The 21,558-nt window shown below is 36.2% G+C and overlaps 1 protein-coding gene across 1 annotated transcript in view; it reads left to right on the plus strand.

Moving 5' to 3' along the window:
- Positions 1 to 21,558, plus strand: part of agtpbp1 (ATP/GTP binding carboxypeptidase 1) — an 84,193-nt gene that overhangs the window by 24,464 nt on the left and 38,171 nt on the right. The window contains exons 4-16 of the mRNA XM_088911273.1: positions 1,601 to 1,668; positions 3,643 to 3,706; positions 4,454 to 4,600; positions 5,569 to 5,700; positions 5,824 to 5,917; positions 6,085 to 6,122; positions 6,843 to 7,051; positions 10,717 to 10,894; positions 11,534 to 11,634; positions 13,232 to 13,348; positions 14,761 to 15,476; positions 15,855 to 15,938; positions 17,332 to 17,418. Coding sequence (XP_088767399.1) covers positions 1,601 to 1,668; positions 3,643 to 3,706; positions 4,454 to 4,600; positions 5,569 to 5,700; positions 5,824 to 5,917; positions 6,085 to 6,122; positions 6,843 to 7,051; positions 10,717 to 10,894; positions 11,534 to 11,634; positions 13,232 to 13,348; positions 14,761 to 15,476; positions 15,855 to 15,938; positions 17,332 to 17,418 — 2,035 coding nt within the window. The remainder of the gene's footprint in view (positions 1 to 1,600; positions 1,669 to 3,642; positions 3,707 to 4,453; positions 4,601 to 5,568; positions 5,701 to 5,823; positions 5,918 to 6,084; positions 6,123 to 6,842; positions 7,052 to 10,716; positions 10,895 to 11,533; positions 11,635 to 13,231; positions 13,349 to 14,760; positions 15,477 to 15,854; positions 15,939 to 17,331; positions 17,419 to 21,558) is intronic.

Consider the following 21,558-nt stretch of genomic DNA (forward strand, 5'->3'; position numbering starts at 1 on the left):
TTTATCTGAACTATCTGAACTGTTGACAACACTATGAGCTGCCCAGTATTTATACTTGGTGATTTTAGTATTCTTGTTGACTCGCTGGCCTGCACCTTTGCTTCTGATTTTTTATTTTATCCACTTCGGACTGCCTTGATCTCACTCGACTGGTAAACTGTCCCACCCACATCTGTGGTCGCACCCTTGATCTGGTCTGTGCTTCTGGCCAGATTGGTGATCAAAAGGGAGTGTTATTTGATGTCTGTGTTCCCTTTTCTTTAGCGAGATGTACACACAATTTGTTTTAGAAATCTGAAATCTGTGAACCACACTGATTTCTCTAATGCTATCCTTAATTCCCTCCTTGTTCATCTTTGTCAGCTGACCTAGTCAGTAATTTAACACTGTGTTGACTTGTAATTTGGATAAACTCTCTACCCTTAAAACTCACTTAGTTTCTTTCAAGAGTTCCTCTCCATGGTATACACCTGAACTCTTCTATTTGAAACTCACTGGACAGCGCCTGGAGAGCTTAAGTAAAGTGTCTAGTGGTTCACACTCAGGCACATAATGAACACCTGCAAGTTTACAGAGCTGCTTTTTAAATGAGGGTTTATTCTTTGTTAGCAGCCTGCATCACAGTGCTTTTCTCAGCATACAATATTTGTAATGAATGGCATAGTGTGAAACCCTTACCAGGACTAGTAGACAGAAAATGGATGAACATAGTGTCCAAAATTCATTCTTCATGAAACCTTGTGATAAATGGGTTTTGTATTGAATTTTGTGGAGATTCTGAAAGCATGAAGAGTGATGTAAATTTACAGTGGTTTAATTAAGACCATGGGTTACCATGATACCAGTACCATGTCAACATTGGAAGTGATCGTATTTGTCAGAAGACATGAAATGTCTTGTTATTTATGATCATTTCTTTCAAATTCTACCTAACTTGCATTTGATCTGAAATATATTACTTGAATTAGTATGCGTAAAGAGAGAATTTTGGTCTAATCCTTTGAAAAACTAAATAATGATTTTTTTAGTTTATACAATCCTGAGTTTTAGCTGGAACCCAGAGTTTAAGTTGTTCTTACTGTTGACTTTTGATCCCAGAATTTGCTCAGAATCATTTTTTGTGGACTTTTTTTTGGGTCTTTTTAGGCAAAGAAAAACATTTTTTTTTTATAAAAGTACGAAATGGTTTCTAGTAAAATCTCTAATAAAAGTCACTGTGGTGCTATTGAACAGATGGCTTTAGTATTCTTGTGCAATCCTTGGATAATTTATTTAAGTTACAGTATATGAGTACATTCTGTAATATCTCACAAAATGTGAGATGTATGAAAATGTTTAATAAAGTTAGTCATAGCACTGTACCATGTAGTTTTTAAATGGAAGATGTTATTCTGAGATATTCAGAATTGTATTGCATAACCCTGTATACTGGACTAATAACCTGATAGCAGTGTTGCGCCCGTCATCATAGTACCATGATATTTGTGGCAGTGGTTTGATGAAGCCTAGTGTTTTCCTAGAATAGCAAATATCCAGTTTTAATATATTGCTCTAAGACCCTATTGCTTATCTGTACTCTTTTTATTAAATTGCCTTTTAGAGAAAACAAGAAAAGAAGTAATGGCCAAGGGTTCCAGTGGAATGGAAGTGATCTTGTCAACATTAGAGGTAATTTCCTCAAATTAGATCATTGTAATGTGAATGTTTGACCTTCATTTCCCTTTGAAGATTAAAATATTAGAACCTTTTAAATGTCTTCACTCATTAGATCTACCAATAGTGTATGAATTGTTTCATCATTAATTGTTTCATCATCTAAAACATTTTGCATATGTTTCCACAGAGGCCAGGGCCAGGGTTTTTGACCCCGTTTTATGTGTTGAGATGCAGGAACACTGTAGGGATCAACATTCTGTGAAAAAGCACTGCTGAACTGGCCCATAGCTTTGCAAAGCTGTAGAGAAAAAGGCTTGCCAACTTAAAACAAAGACTACCATATGACTAAAACACTTCTGTTAGAGTGAAATATCGAGGTATTGAATGGTATAGCTGTTATTGATCTTTTATGATATTCTTTCCATTCACATGCAATAGCTTTTCATTTATTGATGTTATGAAATAGCCTACCTGTGAAGTTGATTTCTCTTTAACTGTGGTCCAATTATTACAGTTGTCACAGTATAAGAACATAATCTGAGTATGGTGTCACACCATCATCCAGTTATGTTTCTTTGTCTGCAATGTGACATTTTGGGTTTTTTTTTCCTCCATGAGGAGAAAACAAATAGAACAAACATACTCTTAGTGTAGAACTTAAGTGAATCGAAACACAAGAAGACAGCACCCCCAGTCCTGTGTGTAAAGACTGAGCAAGGCAGCCGCATTTGTGTTAGTGTTGTGAATAAAATGCACTCGGATTCTTATTTGTAGTAAGTTGTTTCATCTTGTGTTTACATTGAGATGCCTTAGAATTAAGTATATATTTACTAATATATTTAAATTATATAATACTTATATATATAACATTTGTTCGTATATGTAACATGTTCATTATTATTATTAATATATTGAAATATATTTCAATAATGTTATAATTTTGTGTAACAACATGCATTTATTATGTTAATTTTGTGTAAAGTCTATATTGATACGTGATGCGTTGCAGCATGTTAAGTGGTGTCTAATGTGTACGTTTCACTGAAAAATCCTTGTCAGTGATCTGCACAGGACTCAGGATAACATTAAATAAACTGACTTTACTTTTTTGTTTTAAAACTTTTAAAATTATTATAATTCCTTTAATGGAAAATACTCACTGCAATGGATAAAATGTCTCTTTTTATGAGATCCAGAACATTTTTAGATTCTACTCACTTTAATCATTCAACCTTCAAAATATTTTCTCATTTATATTTATTCAGTACATTTTTCATTTATTCAATAGGCACACGGTTTTGACCAAAGAGCCTTACAATTACATCTGCTTAAAATGCAAACGGCACTTTAAACAGTCGCATTAAACAACAATAAAACCACAGAAAAAGTAAGCACAGTGTTAATTAAATGTTAGAATGTTACACAGTGCTAAGCAGTTAGCACTCTTCGGTATACAGTATATTGACAGTCACCATTATACAGTATGTTCAGGATATGTTCCTAAGTAAAAATGATTGATAAAGGGGAATTGATGTCCATAAGGGATGGTGTAATTAGTATGAGATATGTTCCCAACATACACAGCTCAGACACTTGTATCGACATATAATGTACAATACCTATAAAAAAGTTTTCACAGACAGCAGTTGATTTTCCAGTCATGGTTAATGCATGCATGGCTAGATTAAGATAAAGTATGCACATTTGCAATTTGTTCGTTTTAAAACTTCCAACCCAGTAAGGAAGGACATGCAAAGGCCTATAGTGTGGTGTCATGGCATGCCACACCTCCTGGTGCCCACCCACCCCTGGCTTTTGGTGCTTTGCAAAATGACATACATTATTTTTATGACGTATAAATCACATCATGTACCGTAGGTACTGAAATGTGGTTTCTGTACATTGCCAGTTTAATTTGACAGCATAGTATGTTTCTTAGTGTTTGGGGGAAATCTAATACACAGGCATGCTTTTTGTCTTTGATAGAGTACTCGGGACCATCAGACTGTACTGAATGTTCTCTGCATTCTAAATGAATTGGTCTCATTAGGTAAGTACCGTACATACAATGCAAACCAGCTTTTACAAAAATCAGCTGGTTATTTGATCACTTATTGAGCTTTCTAATCTTGTGTGTATAGACATTTGCAAAAAAGAAAATCAAAAGAATCTTTGTTTGCAAAACACTGTGCAGTACAGTGCAGTGTTTGAAATAGTTACTGAAACACTGGAAAAAGTGGGTTTGTATAATATGCAATATTTTAATTATTTTGCATGGTATCAATGCCAGGCCTCTTATACAGTATTCCCTTTTAAATGTATTTCAGTCTAATTAAAAAAGTCTTAATATTTGAAGTGCACTTGGTACCAGAATCTGAGGCAGGTCTCACTTGAAGGCTATTTAGTTAACTTAGTGTACTGCAGACGTGATTTTAATTTTTCCAAAATGCATCTGCTCAGTTTGACCTAATGTTTCTTTTTCCAAAAGTATTGCTTGGCATTCAAAAATGTGAACTAAAACAGAATAGATGGTATTTAGATAGCCTTCATGGCTATGGTGTACAACTACCTGTCCCGAACTGTATGTTTTTCTTTATTTTTAAAACAGAAAAAGTAATAGTACCTCGCAGATGTATCCCACAGATTGCTAGAGCTTGCATTCTCAGTTTGAGTGATATGCTTGTCCCTTGACCTGCCTTGCTTTATTGTTTGCTTGTGTGATTTCTTTATCTGCGGGCAATTTCTGGGAAAGCTTTCAGACCTACTGGTGGTGTGATGGCAGCTGTGTCTTTGACAGGTAGTGGCAGGAGAGTTGGAGTACTGGTGTCGAAGGGAGGAACCAACGTCCTCCTGCAGCTGCTGCTCAGTGCCAGCAAAGAGTCCCCCCCCAGCGAGGAGCTCATGGTGCAGCTGCACTCCATCCTGGCCAAAGTGGGACTAAAAGGTAATGGAAAATTAGCTTTAGGAAAAGCATTCATAGATCATGCGCAGAAGCCCTGGAAATAACGATACTGTATGACACAGTAATTGCACTGTATGAGTGAGTGTGGACCAAGTGTGAGCTTAAGTACAGCAGTATAACAGGTCACAGACTTAGAACTGAAAATACTGATGAAAGCTCAAAATGGTTACGAAATGACAGGGCTGAAGCAGCAGCAGCAGAAGTAGCTCTGTATCTGTATGGGTTTAGTTGGACTTCAGGCTAAATAACATAGTACTTATATGTTCCTTGATTAATGCGTGATCTTCAGGTTTCAGTGTAAGTTTCATTATGCACAGTTGACATTTATATTGAAATCAGATATTTTCAGTTCACCGTTACCACTATGGTAAATATTGCAGCTGAGTTGCAATATTAAGTAACCTTTTACCTTACCTTCTTCAATCGCAAGCAATTGATTTACTATTAAAATGTACATTTCCTTTTTGGTTGGGGAATTTGAAATATTAAAAGGATGAAGAATTCCATTCCTACTGTAGCAACTCGAACCCTAATGTTTTATCTTCAGAAACTCTTGCACTGTTTGAAAGAAGATCCCGTTTAGTTTTCTTGAGGCCTAAAGTGTTCATCCAAATGAAGTGTTACAGTGAACTCTAGTGGATATCTTGTAACATTGCAGTCAGCTAAAAAAGCTTCTCCTGATCATCTGTATTTAATGGGCTGATTCTGTACAAGAGTATGCTGTTCAGCACATCTTGCTTTTTTTGGTTTCTTGTGGGTTAAGAATATTAAGTCCCATGCATGGGTATGTCATTTGTCCTCAAAATAAACATAAGGTAGCTTTTAAAAATATTCTGAATTAGTTTTTTGACCTGAGACTCTAGCAATATGAAGGGATTATGATATAATAATTATCTAACTTGACATTGTTTTTGTTTGTTACTGCATTCTGTTTCTTGTCTTTTGTACAGATAAAAAATTTGGCATCAAGGCCAGAATAAACGGAGCACTAAATATAACATTAAACCTTCTGAAGCACAATTTGCAGAACTACAAGCTCATTTTGCCATGCCTGCAGGTTTTGAGAGTATATTCAAGCAACTGTAAGTACTGTATGTCAAATTTGTAAGTACTGTATGTCAGTGTTTAGATATTAAAAAATCTACAATTTTTTCACAATATTACAGAGTTCGGTCAAAACAGTATTGTTTTCTTTTTTAATTCAGCTGTGAATGCAGTATCATTGGGCAAGAATGGCGTTGTGGAGCTGATGTTTAAAATAATTGGTCCCTTCAGCAAAAAGAATACAAGCCTTTTGAAGTACGTATTAGATTCCCATGCTACAGTGTATGATAATTAAAAAGTGAAAAGAGTTTCATGCTGTCTCAGTGAACAAATGTCTGTATGCATCCAGTGAAATGTATTAACATTTATTTTCTATGTAAAAAAGCTTTTAACTTTTTAAATGCCAATGTTTGTTTTAACAGAGTTACCCTGGATACATTAGCAGCTTTGTTGAAGTCAAGTGAGTATCTTAGGTTCCATTTTCTTCAGAGTTTTGTCAATGAAAAGATGTGCCTCTCAATAATCTGCAAGATTGGCTATGTTTACATATGTTCAGCAAAATCTTGAGCATGACACAGAAAATTTGCCTTGCTCAATGTGCAAGACAAGCACAGACACAACAAAAACTGGAGCATGAATGCATAGTAATTTCTCATGCTTTAAAGATTGCACAACATGACTAAAAAGCCTAGGTTTTGTGTTTGGCAACAACAGAAAGGGTGAGTTAATGTTATAAACTTTAGCAGTAAATTGTCTGCTGATTAAAACAAAAAGACATGAATTCTATTTTTTAAATTATTTCAGCCAATAGTTCTTGCCTTTCTCGTGTGATATTTAAGAGAGCCAATCTGCTTGCTCGTCACACTATGCATTTGACTTAATCAGTTATTCTAGAAATATTTTAGAGATAATATGGACGCTAGCTCATTTGTATTTTCTGCTTACATCACTTCACAATATAAAAAAGAAATAGATGTTATTTTATAATAATGCTCGTGTCCCATTGATAGTAAATTGATTAATATAAGCAAGCTTATTGTTAGCATAAGTCACTGCAACTTGCATTGTTGGAGTGAAATCTTTGATTTGTCTAAGAATTATTTGTATTGATAATCTTATTACTTTTTACGGAGAATGTATCATTGTTGTGCTTTGTGTGTGTGTGTGTCTTGCGTTCCAGAAACGAATGCACGAAGGGCAGTAGACAAGGGGTATGTCCCTTCGCTGCTGGCAATTTACCAGGACTGGCACAGACATGACACCCGACACAGGCACATGCTCATCCGGAAGGGCATTTTGGGCTGCATCAAAAACATCACGAACATCAAGCTGGGTAGGAAGGCATTCATTGATGCAGATGGCATGAGGATTTTGTACAGCACGTCTACAGTGAGTTAACTACGTATTTAAATATTGGGGTCAATCTTTTTTTTGGATAGCCTTAAGTAATGTATTTGTGACATTAAGGCAAATGTATGTGACTAAGGACTTTGTTATTACAATTATTGTGTTACACCAAGGTACTGGCTGCAGGTATGTCATCCTGATTGTTATCTAAAGGGTGATTCCTTTGCTATCCTTTACTCCCCACTGTGAACTATGTAAATGTGAAGCTGGGAACGCACCTGGTGTTGCATTAGGGTCAGGCTGCCAGAAAATAGTTAAATCAGTAAATGATGTAACAGTTTATATTGTTACACTTAAAGTATTGGAATGGGGGTGTTCTGCACACTGTAGTTCACAAACACCATTCAATGCTGTAGTCGTACTGTATGCTGTCGGGTACTTTTTTTATGCCCCCGTATGAACTAAAAAAAGTACTGTAATTTTGCATTGCATGTAAGATAACAAATAAGGAAACTTTTTTAGAAATGTGGTCCTTTCCAGGTCCATTATCGCCAACAGGAAAATTTTAGCTATGTCTGGTATTAAATTATTGGTGAATAATGAATTATTTGTAAGTTATTATAGTGTAAATTCACTTTAGTCCTTATACATTAATATAAGCACTGTTGCACAAAATTAGTTGCTGTAAATTAGGACACCAACTCTTTAGCATATTGACATCTGATGTTTGATAAAAAGTTCTGTCTGCACAAAGTTGAGCTGCATGCTATAGAAGCACAGAAATTGGGTGATGCTCATGCTTTCTGTCCATCACCAGAGTGTTCACCAAATATCCTTTAGCAGCAAGATGAACCAAAATGTCGACCAAAAAAGGAGTTTGTAGGCAGAAATTCATACAATATGAGCAGACACTGTAATCAGAACTTGCAGTTAGCTAGGGAAGTACCTCTGGAGTGCACACACTGACCATCAGTGATTCATGCATGGTGTTATTTTGTAAAAAAAATCAGTTGTGCAATTAAATACTCCAGTCTCCAAAAGCCATTTTGTTGGAGTTAATTAAAAATACCCACTACTAATAATTGTCTTTTGTGAGTTTATTCTGAACCAAAAATGAAAATTTATTCTTAATGACATAAAGTACCATATTCTTATATACTTCATATGTATTTAAATATTACATTATACTGTATGTTATGTATGGCGTTGTGTTAAAGATTATATAGATATAATGGTATCTCATCTTCTGCTTCATAGCTTTTGCTGTGATATTTGAGATGCTCTTGTCAGTATGTTCATTAAAAAGCATTTATTGCATCTTAGATATTTTTTGTAAAATACCAATTCTGAATTTTTTATATACATTTTTAAATCTGTGATCTATTCCACAAAACACAGAAGAACTTGGAAAGTCTAAAATATTGTTACAGATGGGGGGGTTATGAAAATGGTGAAAATTAGGATATGACCTGAGTGGTTCAATCGATAAGGGAAATAATTTCTCATAACCCCAAACACGTGATTTCTCCAGAATATAGCGGCTGTTGTACTTGGTTAAACAAATATTTGTTAAAATGACAAGACACAGACTACAAACAAGTTACTGTGTTTACACTATCTGCAAACTAGGCATTTCAGAGGCATAACATCCTAATTACTCCCCAAACCCCCCCTCCCCCCAAACTTCTAAGTATTAAACTCTTAATGGCTACAGAGGCAAAATAAGAGATAAGCTGCCTTTCTAAATAAATACAGTACAGCCTGCAGTTAAGTCTCTTTCTCTGCAGCTTAGATGCCACAAAATAAATGGGAGCCTATCTCCCTATTCTAAAAATGCACTCTCAGCAGGAATGACATGCATGGAATAGCAGGCTCTCTCTAGCAACGATCAAATGCTTAGCTCCAGTCGGGTTTTGTTTGGATGATCTTAAAGTAGGGGCTTATGTCTGGCGCAAGCTTCATGTTCCAACATGTCTCCCCTGCTTCTTGTCATTTCCTTTTTTGTTTTCTCGATGTGCTCTTAATGTGATTTTATATTTTGTACTTCTGTACTGTTCATTGACAATTACCCCACAACTGAACTAGATATTCCGAGGTACTGTATACTTTACAATGATTTCTGATCAAGGGACCCCCCACTTCTCAACAAACATCCTCTCTGCTACTGTATGAAGCTAGAAGTGTTTACTCTGCCAAGTGTCACAAACCTTATCTAAAATCTAAGAGACGCTTCCTAGTCAGCTAAAGTTGTAACAATGTGGTTCAATGGGATATTAGAAAGTGGATTTATAGTCAAATTAACCTTTTTTGTTTCAGTTAAAGTAATATGTGGTCATATATTAAATAGTATTTTCATTGTTCATTTCCACAAATGAATTACTTTATTTCTTGGACATCATCATTCTTGACAAATCATAGCATATTCAGTTTACCCACTTAATTTTAATTTAATATCACCTTATGCTTTTAATTATATGAGGTATTCTACTAGATATTTACTAGTATGTTATTCCCTCTTCATTTAAATGAAAGAAAGGGAGGTGGAAACAAAATAACCATTCACTCTTTCCTCTCCTTTTAATTGAATTGCACTCATTGTTTTTAGGCACCATGCTTGTATCTTTGTTTTCCTGTGTTATGGTTTGGCTTTTTTCATTGCAGAAGGGACAGTGCATTTAAGGTGTTATTTTTCTTCTATAATTATATGTGTTTCAGGTGTCATTGTTTTTAGTGCATCTGATTTAATTACCAGGAAGTCCTTATTTGCATGATCCCTACCCTATTCTTCCAATTCTTTTACAGAGCACTCAACATTAATTTCATCAGTGATTTGAGTATTATCCTTCACAGTTTATTGATATTCTATTACAATGTCATTCATTGGAAAGACTGTCGCAATCAAGAGCAAAAATATTGTCAGATGGTAATACAGGAATACAATAAAGGAACACTCTTGTGTTCCTTTATTGTATTTCTGAGTTTGTCCTTTTTGTGTTTTTCTGAAAATCCTCAATGTGGTCTCTAGTGCATACCCTTTCTCAGAGTCAAAAATGACATGAAATGGCTTTTTTAAGTGTCAGTGTTGTGTTTTCAGAAAAACAATAACAGCCTTATTGAAGTGCATAATAAGTTTCATCCTCAAATTATGAGATTGGATTTGAAAAAAAATACTTTTGGCATCAAACAAAAAAACAGTTCAGAAGCAGGATTACAGTGTACTGATGAGTTTAGTGAATGTTAATGAAATGAATTCTTGTCCTTTACTCTCCTTTTCGGATTATTCACATTTCCTTTGCACGTTTTGTAAACAGTATAGAAGCCATTCAGCCTTTAAGAACTGCTTTTACCTTCAAGTTTTTATTTTATCAAAAAGGAGTTTCCAGTGTTTCTGAAATCCTGCCAAAAGACAATCCTTTCTTCACACCTCAAAGGAAAAATCATTTTTCATGAGACAAAAAAGTAATGTGACTAAAAGCTTGGACAAAGTATAGTGGATTACTGTCACGTTCAAAAGGAAAAGAATTAAAAAAAAGAACCTTTAACAATGTTTAGTTATTATTACTGAAGTTAAGTTTAGTTTAGGCTTTTGTATGTACTTTATACTTATCTATGAGACTCAGAGAATATATTGTGCTTTTGATTTTTATGCATCGCGCTGCCATTATTGGATTATTAGTATTGTTGATGATGTTGTTGTTATCAATTAGGAGTGCCTTCCAGTGAGGACACTGGACCCGCTGACTAACACGTCAAGCCTTATTATGAGAAAGTGTTTCCCCAAGAACCGACTTCCAGTTCCAACAATAAAGAGTGTGTTCAACTTCCAACTCCCCATGATTCCAGCCAGTGGCCCTGTGGCACAGCTCTACAGTTTACCTCCAGAGGGTAGGAAAAGTGATTGTCAGGACTTAAATGACAGAATTTCCCTTTTGACTTAGAATATAACATTTGAATGCCTTCTTTCTTTACTTTTAGCAGTTTTCTATGCCGTTTCTGTTTTCTACTGCACAGGCACCTCTCTGACAAGTTGCAGCTCATGTTCAGTCAAACCTGGTGTTTAATTCTGCAAATGAGATATACTGTGTTCTAGGTTCCTTTTAAGTTATTTTATTCTTCACAGACAGGCTGTTTGCTAGACGTCTGTAATTCTTTTTGTAAAGTGACGATAGACTGTTTCTTGAAGTGCCGTTAGCAAAATGGCCTGCAGTTTTCAATCAACAAAGAGTTTTGTATGTATGAGTGAGGCATATAGTGTCAGTACACAGAGAATTAGCTGAGATCTGTTTTACATTTGATAGATACTTAGCAATGTCTTTTTAATCTGATTTCTTTTAAACTAAAGGTATGAGCTATCATGTAGTTCATTAAACTTATGTTTAAACTGCAAAAGAACACTTGCTTTTCTGACCCAACAGTAAATTACAAAAAAGGCTGATCTCGTGCATTCTCCATACATGTGACTAAACAGCACTGACTTCCTTACCAGAGAATACAGATGATAACGTTGGTGTGTTCTATTGATAGTGGATGATGTAGTGGACGAAAGCGATGATAATGATGAAACAGAAGCTGACAATGAAAATGATACTGAGAACGAAGATGATGAAAAGGACCAAAATTTGCAGGTGCAGTGAGCATGTGAATAGACAGGAAAATCAATCATATAATTTGCCAATCACAGGACTTCAACGATAATCTGCATTTTCATGGTTTATCTTTCATGTCACACATCTCTTTCAGTAAGCAGTTATACAATGCAGGGTCACGGTAGCCCGGAGAAGCCCAGGAAGCATTGGGGCGCAAAGCAGCATATACCCTGGGCAGGATCCATCACAGGGCACAGACAGACACAAACACTCACACATTCACACCAGGGCCAATTGTACTGAAGCCAGTTTACATACCAGCCTGTCTTTGGACTGTGGGAGAAACCCCACATGAACACGGAGAAAACATGCAAACTCCACACAGACACCACCCCAGGAACTCCACCTGGGACCCCAGCGCCACGAGGCAGAAATGCTCACCACTGTGCTGCCCATTATTTCCATGTATAATACTTTTTCAGGCACCAATGCAGTCAGCTCATGCAGATTGGTGTTATTTTGAGTTTACTTGTTAAACCATGAAATTAAGTATAATAAAATACAAGAGGAGGGCAAGAGTTCAAATCAGAAATAGGTATTAATTACACTCACAAAAAAATTAAGCCCAACAGGTCTCATATTAGACAGAGCAAACCTCCATTATTATATTTGTTAGTTATTGTTATTAGTATTATTTTGTGTATTTCAAAAGTTCCACTGTTCATACTACATGTTGAATGCCATTGATTCTCCTTGCGTCTGGTAGTGCCCATGAGTTTATACATGCAGTGTTGCTTATCTGAAAGTTTTGATTTATTCATGGGAAATTTATTGTCAGACATGTGACATATGTACTGTGAGGTTATTTTAAGAAATATGAAATGCACCTGCTCTCTTCTCATTTGTCATGTTTTGTTATTGCCTTTTCAATCACTGGTTTGATTCTGAGTCACAGCTTTACTGTTTCTATTTTCAAAGCACATCATCCATTCTGAGTACTCCTAATAACATCTGCTTCTTTTATTGTTTTAACCTTTATTACATGGTACACAGGTCATCTGCATGTCCTATATACAGAAAAGCTTTTACTGATAGGCATTAGCTATTAAAACGAAAAACAAAATAGCATAAACCTTTAGATGTATTTAATTGGTCGTTACATCCACTTTCACAACTAATGTTGTATTTCATGAATCGATTTTACCAGAAATGAAATGGCAAAAAAGGACACAACAAAGAAAGGTAACATAGAGAATGTACAAGCTCGGTAGTGAAAAAACAAAATTCCTTTTTAAATCTTAAAATGCGATGTTACTATTTTCAAAACCAATGCATGTGAATACAGTCTAAAACTCACATTTTTAATTAATGCTGGAAGAAGCTACCCTTGCAGAAAAAGCAGTAATTCACTTTTTGATGCATTATTTATGTTTTGAATTTGATTGGTCTTAACTAAGAGCAAAAGTCGTGCTAGGTACTACCATTCTAAGAATCTTCAGCATTTTTAATATTTTCAATTTTGAACTTTTTGTGGGCTATTTTCAAATTCATCTTCTGTTAGTTTCCTGATTTGCTCAAGTTGAGAATTTTTGTTTTGGTCATTACAAACCATATATGTTCTTTCCTCTCTCCCTAGAATGATGATATTGAAACTGATATCAATAAATTGTGTCCAAAGCAGGACCTTAGTCGACCACTTGAAGAGCTAAAAATGTATGAGCGCTTTTTTCCAGAACTCACTGAAGACTTTCAAGTATGTATTGCTCTTAATACTACAACTGAATTGTTTACCTGTTGTGTAGCTATGATCTTATTTTATAGTATGTATTTTTAAATTTAATCTTACCTAAATTACAAGTTTTAATGCATCATACAGTAAATTCCACAAGATGTCAGTACTATATTTTTTTTGCTTTGACATGTTGTGCATTGGCTTAGAACCAGGGTCAAGAACCAGAACTGTCTTTAAAACCTTAAGAGATTTTAATGATTAAAGGACTGGAAATTCCATGAGCAGCTGGCAGCTAGCTTAGTGTTGATGGCCTAGTGTTGCTTGGAGTGATATGCCAGAGTTTTTAGAATGCATACAGGATATTGTGTCATCCAAATACCTGCTAATTAACTGGTGAAAATATAAACGGAACCATTCTGTTAGTATCCTGTGCAATATATCCTGCTATTATAAGGCATTCATAACAATAATTACAAATCTAATCAAGTTAACAAACCAGTAAAAATGCATTTCAGAAGTGAAATTACTCTTAGAAATGTAGGTAGGTGTGTATTCGGGCCACAGTGGCCCATCAGTCCAAAGTTTATCCTGATTTCCATGGTTTCCCTATTTGCATGGTATAAGCGAATGGCGAACACGTGACTCTCCTATCTAGATGCAGTCCAATGCAGAGCTTACCTGTAACAGCAGTGTCTGCTACAGGGACATGAATCCACAATCCATCAGTCATGTGTCCAGAGACTTACCCACTGTGCTACACAGCTCCCTCTTATGCTGCACATGTACAAGAAGATATATTTATTGATGATCAATATTGACAAAATAGAAATAAGAAATAATAATAAAAATAATCTAAATTAGAAAAGACCTTTATGTGGGGATAAAATTAATAAGCTTGTAGCAAAGGAAAATTTTGAGGTAACATATCTGAATAGAACAAGAAGATTAAGAAGGTTTTCCACTTGACACACGTGGAAAGAGCAGAGCTGAGGTATAATACAGTATGGCCAGTGTCCTGACGTGTTTAGTATTTTAGGAGAAATTGTATGCGATTTGAAACGCAAAACCTGCATAGACAGCATATTCAAGCCACATGTATTGTTTTAATTGTTAGAATTAAAAGAAACTGTACTGTAACTGTGTGTGCCAACGTGTGTCACAATCAAAGTGAATGAGGTGTTTCTAAATGTAGAAGATATTCATTCAAATTCCAGTGTGAAGAAGACACTAAGGGTGCAGGAACTGCATATTCCTTATTTTGATGTGCACGAGTAATTCTTTGGCATTTTAAAGAAGTTGTTCTGTGTGTATTTTGTTGAAAATCATCTCATGCAATTGATATTATGGTAGAAGAAAGAGCACCTAACCTGCTGTATTTTTCTGAAGAGCTGTGATCTGAAAGTGGATAGTCACACTGCCCTTCTGTATTGTAGGGATTCAGCTTTGCAAACCCAACAGTGCTGGAACCAAAGTCATCTGGCCCAATTGTTGTTCCCACAGCGGGGGAAGAGTCTTCCATAGACCTCAGCTCCACCAAAAAGGAAACGAAGTTTACCAAGGGAGAGCAAAAAAAACAACAGCTTGTAAATACTGTTACTCATGCAGGAGGTCCTGAAATGTCTCCAGGACTTGTGGATTTGGAAAACATTGAAATCGTAAAAGAAGATGCAAATAATTCTGGTGCAAATAATCTCTTGCTTACCCAGTGCCTGAAGCATGAGTTAGTCAGGGAAATGGAGCGGTTGTCCCTAGATGGGGAGACTTCTTCAAACAAGTGCTGTAATTCACCTTGTGTAAATGGACAGAAAAATAAAATGGAATTGAGCTCCACAACCTGTAATAAAAGCTGCCGGGAGCTCTCAAGAAATGGTGGGTCTTTAGAAGACCACTTATCTCTTTCCTGCAGCCTCAGGGGCGAAGTTGACCATGACGACGACTGTAGCTCCCTTTCTTCTGGGGAGCAGGGAGTCTTAGAGGTGCCAGACACAGCTGCCTTACTTCCTTTACATGACCCTGAACTCTACATTGAGACTGTGAAAAACACCAAATCTGTCCCTGGATATGCAGAGGTGGCTTATCCCGATTATTTCGGTCATATTGCTCCTACATTTAAGGAGCACATCTCAGAAAGAGCTTACGGTGTTCAGAGGTAAGTGTAAGTAATTGATTTCAGAAACACTTCATAGATAAAGTATAAGAATAAAGCCTGGCTTATGCTGTGGGAAAACTGTTAATTAAACTACCCCTCTTGGTGAATTTATTATAGAGAGGGCAATGCACCAAAAATAAAATGAAGATCTTTATTATCATTACTAAATAATACTAAGTACCATCAGCACTACCAAAGAGCAGCCAGTTGTTAACTGCTGTTTAGTAGTGTTTCTACTAGTAATAGTAGAATAGTACCATTGCTGTACTTTTTTGTTAAAATTGATATCACATACAGTATATGTATACCGTAATCGTTTTTGCCCTCCTAGCATAACTGTGCCCAACTTTTCTTTTTACGTGTCTATTTTTCTTTCAGGACAAAAATATTCCAGGATATTGAAAGGTTGATCCATTCTAATGATATTGTTGACCAAGTTGTCTATGATTTAGATTTGCCAAAGTAAGTTGCTCTAGCTCTATACTTTGTTTTTCAAAATTACTTCAGACACTTCATGATGTAACCAGCAAACAACCAAGGAGTCACAGCCCATTGCTGGGCACACACAAACATTCTCAAGTGAACTAATCTAGAGACATTTAGTGTATATCCAGCATTTCATTAGAAAGTGAGAGAAACTTGTATCTCCAGGTAAAAAAAAACTCACACAATAGAAAGAATATGCAGCCTCCACACTTAGACTGTAGATATGCAGTATAGTATATTAACAAAGAAAAAGACTATAATTTTCAAGATTAACTTTAGTAGTAAATGTCTAACAAAAAAATCACTCTGAACATAACATAATATTTAAAAGCATTTATCTTGCTTAATTCATTTTCAAAAACTTTATTAGTAAATGTCAGAAACTATAGCATACATTAGTTAACTAATGTAAATTTAAACTCTGATTCTTGTATAAATGTATTTTGTTTTTTACTTGAAATGATGACAGACGTATGTATACCTAAAGTGTTAGTTTACACATTCATTTGAATGTTGTTTCTAATGGAACAATTATTAAATTATTTCTGTTGCTGTATAAGAGATATTAGAGTGCATTGAGATGTTTGAGTTTTATCGGTGCTGTGGAGTGTTCTCTTGACAAGAGACAACTGTAGCATTTCATATTTTCTACAAAAAGCCACTTAGTATCAGCTTATCTAAGCAGTTCTGTGGATATTCACATGGCTGCCACCTTGATTGACTAATCAGAATGCAGCACAGTAAAAATACATCTTCTAAGTGAGATTAGACTTCCTGAACTGTGATTTACTGGATGGCATTAGAGTTTGTTTATGCTTTGGCACTTACTCAATAGCCTGTGATATGTTGATGTTAGTTTATTGTAAATGCTTTAACCTTTTGCCCCAATTGAAAGCGGATGATGAATGATTTCATTGATCACTGTTCTTAAAGTGTAGGCAAACTCAGTGTAATTGTCTACATATAAACAATTGTTTGCATACACAGTACACTTTGCATGTGTACAACTTTGCATAAAATTATTTAAGTAGTAATAATGTACTGGATGTATATATATTTAGTTGTTAGTGTTTTTTTTAGTTAGGATTTCACAGCTGCAGGCAAACAGCCAATCTTATTCATGTACTGTATTTGAGTACAGTGTAAAAAAAGTTAGTTCAGGTCGGAAAACAGAAGACATGCCTTTTTTTCTCTCTTACTCTCATGTAAAAATGTTGTAAATTTACAACCTAGGTTTTACAAGTCTTTCATTTTATTTATTTGGATTTGTTTCTCACAGTTTAACTGTTGGGCCTACTTCGGTTATGTCTAACGTATTTTATGTTATTAAAGATCATAACTATTCTTAAAATGTTTGGCTTTGTTTCAGCTGTCCAGTGATTGAAGACAGAGAAGCTTTGAAATTTAACTCCCAGTTTGAATCTGGAAACTTACGGAAAGCTATTCAAGTTAGAAAGTAAGATTCTTTTATGTTATTTATGTCACCTTGAAGAGCAATCTCAACAATATGTTGATTGTTGTACATTTTATTTCATATTAGTACCATATAAGAAACTGAAAAAATAAAAGTATGAACACTATAGCTTGTCTGTTACAATTACAATACAATTTTACTCTAGTGTAGTGCTGAACAAGTTAAATAGGTGAGATAAATAAAGTGTAAAAATTCAAATTCAAATAAATTTACAGTTGAGGAGCTGTGTGGTGAGAAGCTGTTGTTTGAGGTCATGCCACGAGGGTGGAGTTTTTTATTAGACAATGATTGAAGCACCTTCGTTGTAGAGAAATTTTCTTCAGAAATGCAAAAATCAAGTATTAAAATGCACACTTTGTTATAGAGATGGTTGGATCAATTAAATTAGTGTTTCTCAGAGCTTACAGAACTAAGGGCTACTTTTTACAGCTGTTGCCTGAATGTAAGATTGACGTGCATCACAAAACAAATGTACCTTATTGTGACTGCTTTTTATAGCAGCAATTATTATTCTGAATAATATTATACATTTCATTAAGTTATTATGTAAGTTGCAGTGAATAAGGACTATCCCTTATTATTTTCAAATTATTTTTTCAAAATCCTTTTCAAATTAGACATTGTGCAAAGTAATGAAAAAAGGTAAATACTTTGTAGACATACTATTCAGCATTGTTGATATCACATACTTTTACTTTGTTTTCTTCTTTCGTTTTTTGTTTTGTTCTGTATGTTTGTTTTAATTAGTACTGTTCATGTCTAATTACTGTTAATTATAAAAAATACACTTACAGTACTGTATTTACCATTCTTTCCCGTGTGTCTCCAATTATGACCTTTAAATTAATGGGACATTTATTTTTGTACAATTACTTTTTGCTTTGACAAATAAGGAACATATTCCTTTCTTAAAATGAGAAATTATTTGTACAGTACATTATATATTATAATATATATCTTATATATTATAAGACTAAAATTTACAATGTAGTAGTTCAGGTGGGTAGCTGCGTCAGCATGCGTAGGCTGCAAAGGAACAAGTAATAGGTTTATTCCATGCTGAAAAAAAAGAAGAAAGAGAACACAACGTTTCGGCCGTGGAGCCTTCTTCAGGTGTGAGAGAGACAGGGCAGTAGGCAAAGGTAAAGTAGCGGGAGAACAAAGGTTGGGAGGGAGGAGGAGTGAGAGGCGGGAGCAGGGGACAGAAAGAGAGGCCAATCAAGAGGTGTGAAGTCAGAATGGGTGCAGAGAGGTGTGAAATGAAACTTCCAATGAATGGAGAAAATTTAAAAGAACAGTAGTTTGTCGTTAAGGGAAGGGAGAAGGTGTGATCCTAGCTGCAGAATAATTTTAGTTTCGGTGGTCTTTCTGATGTATGAGTTCGGAAAACCGTCTTTGAGAACACAGACGGAGAGATTAGAGTGGTCGTGGCCGTCAGAGGTGAAATGAGAAACAATGGGCTTGGAGAGATCTTTAATCTTTACAGCCCTGACGTGTTCTCTGAAACGGTCTCCAAGTCTCCTTCCTGTTTCTCCAATGTAGATGGCTGGGCATTTACTGCAAGAGATACAGTAAATAAGGTTGCTGGAGGTACAAGATGCTGTCTGGGTGATCCGGAATTGTCCTGAGGGGCCTTGAATGAGTGTGGTGGTGGATGTGTATTTGCAGGTGATACAGCGAGCTCTGTTGCAAGGGAAAGTGCCTGGTGTGGATGGTTGTTGAGGGCGGTCAAGGGAGCTGTGAACAAGGAGGTTACGCAGATTAGGTGGTCGGCGATATGAGATGATAGGGCGATCAGAAAAGAGGGCCCCAATGGAGGGATCATCCTGTAGGATGGAAAAGTTGTGGTTAATGGTCCTGGGGATAGGAAGTGTGTTAGGGTGGTAAGGAAGCACCAAACCGCATTCCTTTGGTGCTTCCTTACCACCCTAACACACTTCCTATCCCCAGGACCATTAACCACAACTTTTCCATCCTACAGGATGATCCCTCCATTGGGGCCCTCTTTTCTGATCGCCCTATCATCTCATATCGCCGGCCACCTAATCTGCGTAACCTCCTTGTTCACAGCTCCCTTGACCGCCCTCAACAACCATCCACACCAGGCACTTTCCCCTGCAACAGAGCTCGCTGTATCACCTGCAAATACACAGCCACCACCACACTCATTCAAGGCCCCTCAGGACAATTCCGGATCACCCAGACAGCATCTTGTACCTCCAGCAACCTTATTTACTGTATCTCTTGCAGTAAATGCCCAGCCATCTACATTGGAGAAACAGGAAGGAGACTCGGAGACCGTTTCAGAGAACACGTCAGGGCTGTAAAGGTTAAAGATCTCTCCAAGCCCATTGTTTCTCATTTCATCTCTGACGGCCACGACCACTCTAATCTCTCCGTCTGTGTTCTCAAAGACGGTTTTCCGAACTCATACATCAGAAAGACCACCGAAACTAAAATTATTCTGCAGCTAGGATCACACCTTCTCCCTTCCCTTAACGACAGACTACTGTTCTTTTAAATTTTCTCCATTCATTGGAAGTTTCATTTCACACCTCTCTGCACCCATTCTGACTTCACACCTCTTGATTGGCCTCTCTTTCTGTCCCCTGCTCCCGCCTCTCACTCCTCCTCCCTCCCAACCTTTGTTCTCCCGCTACTTTACCTTTGCCTACTGCCCTGTCTCTCTCACACCCGAAGAAGGCTCCACGGCCGAAACGTTGTGTTCTCTTTCTTCTTTTTTTTCAGCATGGAATAAACCTATTACTTGTTCCTTTAAAATTTACAATACCTGGGATTCAAATACACCACAACACCCCTCAGATATTCTCTCTAGCTTTCGGTAAGCTTGAGCAGAGACACAAGATGCAAACTCCTCTTCACCATATGCGGCTGTAGCTGTTCATTACAGTGGTCAGCATGGATGTAACCCAGCTATGTTTTCCCTGCTCAGAAGCCAAATGTTATTCTTCATAATTTGGTAACAATTTCCTTTTTTTCTTGGTGTGTATAAGGTCAAAATATCTCATCTAAGAGAGATGCTCAAACCCCTCCATAATTTGTTTCATTTATCAGTGATTCTTTTAAGTTAGATCTGACATCATTTTGTAAATATTCAGGTTGCCTATTCAGGTTTTTTCAGGGCTAAAAAAGTTAATTGCAGGGGTTCAAAACCATAGATGACGCCCTTTGAAAGAGGAACTGAAAGTATTTAAAACATGACAGCATTCTGCTAACTGCTAAAAATCTTTGGACAAAAAATGCATATGTTTTATGTCTGTTCCCCAAAGAGTCATTTTGTGATCGGATTGAAAATTGTATGATTGTAACACAAGGTCAGGCTCTATTATACTTTACAAATGTGTTCAATTATTGGAACAGAGTAGAAACATATGGAGTTACTTGTGTCTGTAATCTCATCCAGTGACTTAGAATCTCGACATAAATCTTCTGTTTCTCTCTGTAGTAATTTAATTTAGCCTTTGTTTTACCTTTATTTCAAATGTTAAATGTTTCTTTTAAGAAGAATACACTGCTAAGGGATATTGTATTTCAAGGATAATTTCTTTATCACAATTGCGTATCTGTTATCGCGAGTGTTTAAAGAGCAGATATGTCTTACCCATTTGGTTAAAGACTTGATTCTGCAACAAAGAAACCTGATTGGGAGAGAATAAGTGTTATCGATATTCCCCTGTAGAAGCATTTGCCACTTAATATGTTCCAAAGTGCAGAGGCCTGACAGGAGGGCAGTTCCGATAGGAGGACACTTCTCTTGATGACAGGCCTGCAAGCATGCTGGTGCCGGACAAATCAGCCCTATTTGTCTGCTAAATAGCCAAGACAACATTGACTAACTAATCTCAGCCCTACTCTAGCAGTACTCGGTCAGTTGTTTGCCACCCCTTGAGATATCCCAGTCACAGTTTGCAATGTGACATGACACAGGATTTTTGAAGAGTAAGAATACCTTAACACTGCTGCAAAGGAACAAGTAAAGGTTTATTCCATGCTGGAAAGAGAAGAAAGTCACACACCCGAAGAAGGCTCCGCAGCCGAAATGCTGTGTTTCCTTTCTTCTCTTTTCAGCTTGGAATATAACTTTACTTTTTACTTTAGCGT

This window comes from Atractosteus spatula, chromosome 3 (assembly GCF_055471065.1).
Source record: "Atractosteus spatula isolate fAtrSpa1 chromosome 3, fAtrSpa1.hap1, whole genome shotgun sequence".
Taxonomy (NCBI): domain Eukaryota; kingdom Metazoa; phylum Chordata; class Actinopteri; order Semionotiformes; family Lepisosteidae; genus Atractosteus; species Atractosteus spatula.